We start from the raw sequence: 5,000 nt of genomic DNA, 5'->3' as shown, positions 1-5,000 counted from the left end.
ACGTATTTCAAGTTTGTGTTTCAAAAAAAAAAAGAATTTAGAACTATACTTCCTTTATAATCAAGTCATTGATTCTGCTTCGCACCTCCCCGGGAATGAAGATTCTTCTGCAGTTGATGCTCCACCTCCGCTTCATGATATTGTAGTTGAGGTCCCGGGTTGCGAGACGTTTCAGGTAGACTGTCCTCAAGGTCACTGCTGCTTCCGCTGATCAGCCTTGAGAGTAGATCAGCTCCTACGTTCTCAGTTCCTCTTATATAGCGGATAGTGAACTCAAATTGCTGAAGGTAGAGACCCCAGCGCATCAGGCGCGCATTGGCGGTCTTGGATCGTTTGAGCTGCGAGAGAGGCATGTGGTCTGTTTCCAAAGTGAATTTAGCACCACACAAGTAGTAATAAAACTTGTGAATCCCCTCTATAACAGCTAGCAGCTCTCGTTCAACAGTCGAATAATTGCACTCAGCTTTGGAGAGTCTACGGCTGTGGTAAGCTACGGGGAACAATCTGCCATCAAACTCTTGCAAAAGGATTGCTCCAACACCTTCTCCCGATGCGTCTGTCCGCAAAGTAAACGGTTTATCTTTGGATGGAAGTCGGAGAATAGGTTCAGAACACAAGGTTTCCTTTAGTGTAGCGAAGGATTTCTCCTGCTCTGCACCCCACACCATCTTGTTGCTGCAGTTTTTCTTCAGGAGGTTGAATAGCGGAAGAGCAATCTGCGTAAAGTCTTTGATGAAGCTCCGATAATACCCAACGAGGCCGAGGAAAGAACGAAGCTGGTGTTGATTTACGGGTCGCGGTGCCATGCGAATCTTCTGTATTTTCTCCTGCTGACACTCGCATTTGCCATCTCCAACGGTGTGGCCAAGGAAGTGGGTCCGTGTGAAGGCTATCTCACACTTGCTGGGCTTTAAGGTCATTCGATGCAGAGATAATTTACTGAAAACTACGTCGAGCAGCTTCTGGTGCTCAGCCAAAGTTGATGTATGTATGAGTAAGTCATCCATAAAGATTTCTACTCCCGAAATATCTCCAAGTACCTGACGCATGCACCGATTGAAGACTGAGGGAGAGTTCGTTAATCCAAAGGGTAGCACCTTGTATTGATACAGTCCACAGGGGGTTTTGAAAGCTGTTATCTTCCTGCTTTCTGGATGCAAAGGAATCTGGAAGAATCCTTTTGTGAGGTCTAGTTTCGTGAAATATTTAGAAGCAGATAAACGCGAGAAGATAAGGCGTTGATCAGACATTGGTTCCGCCTCGAATTGAGTAGCTGTGTTAACGCGACGGTAATCCCCGCAGATCCTAATGTCTCCTCCTTTCTTCTTAACCACAACTATGGGTGAACAATACGCACTCTTAGACGGTTCAATAATGCCAATAGCTTCAAGTTTCTTTATCTCTTTGATCACCAAGTCTACATACCGCAGAGGTATAGGGTATGGTTTTGTGCGCACTGGCACTTTATTACGAAGGATGATTCTATGTTCTTCCACCTTGGCAACTCGGGGTTGATCAGAGAAGATTTCGGGGTACTTCTGAATGATCTCACGGAGGTCTGCCTTATGGTGGTCCTCTAGCTTCGGGTTTATGATAATACTCTCTGGTCCTTCCCTCGAATCAGTTTCAGGAGTCCAGGGCTGACAGAAACCAGAGTCCTCAGGTATTACGGTTGCCGCAAACCCAAAATGCTTCAAATTATCCACACCGCTATCAGGAGAGGACCGTCGCCGAACATTCACTGGACGTCGATCGTCACCCCTTTGTTGACGAGTTGTACAGCTAGGCTGAGATACAGGGGAGGACCTTGGATAATATTTCTTTATCATGTTTATGTGGAAAAGTTTCTTCTCGTGGCCGATTCCTACGATGTAATTAACGTCCGAAACTCGCTTGAGAATAATATAAGGTCCACTCCACTGAGCTAAGAGCTTGTTTGTGCTCGTAGGCAACAATATCAAGCACTGATCTCCTTCATCAAGTGTACGAAGCTTAGCTTTCCTGTCATAATAGGACTTCTGAGTGACCTGACTTTTCAAAAGCTCCTCCTTTGCGAGTTCGCACGTAGAATGCAAGCGTTCATTCAGATCCAGAACATACTGATAAGAGGAGGTGATTACTGGGTCATCCTCAGTATTGTCCCACAGCTCCCTTAGAACTTGCAAAGGGCCTCTTACTGGTCTACCATACACCAACTCAAATGGGGAGAATTTTAAGGAACTCTGTGGTGCTTCTCTGTAGGCAAATAGCAGCGGTGCCAAGAGGCGAGGCCATTCCCGAGGCTGGTCTGCTGCCATGCGTTTTAGCATTTTCTTTAGTGTGCCATTAAATCGCTCACAAAGTCCATTTCCTTCTGGGTGGTATGGTGTAGTTCTCATCCCCTTTACTGACAGGAGTTTCCAGGTCTCTTCCATCATGCCTGATGTAAACTGTGTGCCTCTGTCGCTCAGTACTTCCCTGGGTATGCCAATTCTGCAGAACACACAAAGAGAGCTTCTGCAACTGTGGCAGCCTCTATGTTCTTCAAGCAACAGCTTCTGGCCATCTTGTTGCAAAATCAACGATTGTAAGGATGTACTTCGATTTATCGTCAGCACAAGGTGTAATGGGACCCACAATATCGACAGCCACCCGAGAGAACGGTTCCGAAATCACAGGAAGTGGCTGTAGGGGTGCCGCAGTATTGCGTCCCTTGTCCGTTGTCTTCTGACATATGTCACAGGAACGGGCGAGTCTTAAGATTTCAGCTCCCATTCCAGGCCAGAACATGGTGGTTTGTATTCGGGCGAGAGTTTTGGCTGCCCCCATGTGACCTCCGAGGAGCGAGTGGTGCCCCAACTTGAAGACTTGTTGGCGGCATCCAGCTGGAACAACGAACTGCAGCTTCACCTCACCCCTCGGCAAAGTAGTTCGTCGGTAAAGTCTGTTGTTCTGCCATATAAAGTCCGTCTTTATTCCTTTGTAGAGGCGAACATGTCGTTGCTCAGCGTATTCATGTAGTTTGGAGAGGGTGGCATCATTCTTCTGCTGCTCAGCTATGTCCTCGCCTTTTAATAAAGCTTCCAGACCTTGTGGACTTGCCAGCCGTGTGCTGATCTCAGAGCGACGTGCAGCAGCTCTCGTAGTGACAGCAGCACTGGTATGATCTATAATGCCTGCAGATATGATCGGTACATCGTGAACACCAGGGGATTCTGACATAGGGGTGACATCTTGTGCAGCAGGTTCACTCTCCTCTGCAGTTTGAGTCATCGCGTCCTTGCCTCCTTCCACCTGTGTCTGCGTCTGGACCTCTTTTGCCGGGACCAGAGAAGCTCCAGGCACGTTGCCCAAGACAAAATCGAAGGCGGGGTTATCCATGACAGCAGCAGTCACAGTGCCTGTAAAGTAAGGGGACTGGCAGAAAACCTTTGCCTCATTCACCACTATTTGTGAACCATCAATCATTGTAACACGAACGGTTTTGCCAGTATAATCCTTTCTTTTTACATACCTTTTTTTAACTACACATCCTGTGGACCCAGAGTCTCGCATGATAACTGCTCTGCGACCCTGGACTAAGCCCTCTGCAGTAGACAATCTCTTGTTGGCTGCTGAAGGCAAGGGAAGAGGAGAGCATGCACAGAGTACGTGGTGGCCAAGTGCCAGGCCAGACACATGTACCTGGGGCTCCTCCTTTTCCGGGACACTGTTCACTGTAGCCAAGTGACCGGACTGGTAGAACGGCTTCTTCTCACCTCCTTTCCGTGGCATATTGAAAGGCTGGTGCTTGTGTTCTACCGGCTGTGATTTTGCAGTTTCAGGAGATTTTAACTCTGTTTTTGCCTCCCTGCGATCACCGACACTTCTCATAGCAGGTTTCTTCGACTCTTGCCTTCGGTCGCCCTCTTTCTTGACCCTGTAGTTGTAGCCGTAAGCAGAGAACCAGCCATCTGCTATGTCCGCCGTCTCCGCCAGGCTAGTAACTTTGTTCATTCTCAGCTGAGCTCGCAATCCTTTGGGCAGCGAAGATAGCAGCTGAGTAACCAGAATGAGCTCCAGGATACCTTCCTTGGTATCAGGTAAATTACTCAGTCGATGCCAAGTCTTGAAGAGATGAGAGAGGCGAGTGATGAAAAGCCTGCAGGTCTCCCGCTCGTCAAGGTGAGCTTCCTGGAACCTGCAACGAGCCTGCTCGAGGCTAATAGCGTAAGCACTCAGCAGAGCCTCCTTTAATTCACTGTACGTCAAATTACCTTCTATTTCGGTGCGGTGATAAACATCTAGGCTGTGACCCTGGAGGCGGGTTACGAGCTGCAGAAACATCGTTTTCTCGTCCCACCCGTGATCGGCGGCGACCCTTTCGAGTACGAGGAAATAAGCTTCGACCTGGTCTGCGTCGTCAGGAAACATCGGCAACTTCGTCTTGGGAGGAGCCACGGGCGGGGGCGGCGTAGCTTTAAGAACCTCTATCTTATGCTTAAAATTTAACTCCGCCATCTGAATCTCGTGCTCCCGCATCGCCTGGGCGGCCGCAAACTCGCGTTCGCGATCCTCCCGCTCTCTGCGCTCCGCCCGCAGGTCTCGTTGCTGGTCCTGCACATACTTAGCAATATCACGAGGATCAGTCAATCCCAGGTCTGCAGCCTCCTGCTTCAGTACCGCTAAATCCATTTCTTGATAATCAACTTTCAGTTCTGTTCGTGCAAATAATTAGTGCTATTGAATCACAAGTGCAGCGTACGAACGAGTTCTTGGTTCTTGGTCATTTAATTATTGTTCATAATATTGGTTCGTCTGTGCCACTGATATCTAGCTAATGATGGAATGAATGAAATGTGTGCAAGAGAAAAATATTAAACACGTCCCCTATATCACAAAGGAAAGCAAATGCTTGTAACTCTACCGTGGAATGTAACGAGTCAAAAATTACAATGGTGGATACCGACGTAATTCCATTCTGCTTATATGCAAGCACATTTACTCTACTTAATAATCAGTGGCCCCACGTTGGGCGCCAT

At 48.0% G+C, this 5,000-nt stretch overlaps 1 protein-coding gene across 1 annotated transcript in view; it reads right to left on the bottom strand.

Moving 5' to 3' along the window:
* LOC119585841 overlaps positions 1–5,000 on the bottom strand; it is a 13,719-nt gene that overhangs the window by 271 nt on the left and 8,448 nt on the right. The window contains exons 4-5 of the mRNA XM_037934576.1: positions 2,579–4,676; positions 86–2,472 (exon numbers count right to left, since the gene is read on the bottom strand). Coding sequence (XP_037790504.1) covers positions 86–2,472; positions 2,579–4,676 — 4,485 coding nt within the window. The remainder of the gene's footprint in view (positions 1–85; positions 2,473–2,578; positions 4,677–5,000) is intronic.

Source organism: Penaeus monodon, chromosome 3 (genome assembly GCF_015228065.2).
Source record: "Penaeus monodon isolate SGIC_2016 chromosome 3, NSTDA_Pmon_1, whole genome shotgun sequence".
Classification (NCBI taxonomy): Eukaryota; Metazoa; Arthropoda; class Malacostraca; order Decapoda; family Penaeidae; genus Penaeus; species Penaeus monodon.
This window is presented reverse-complemented; position numbering and strand designations above follow the sequence as displayed.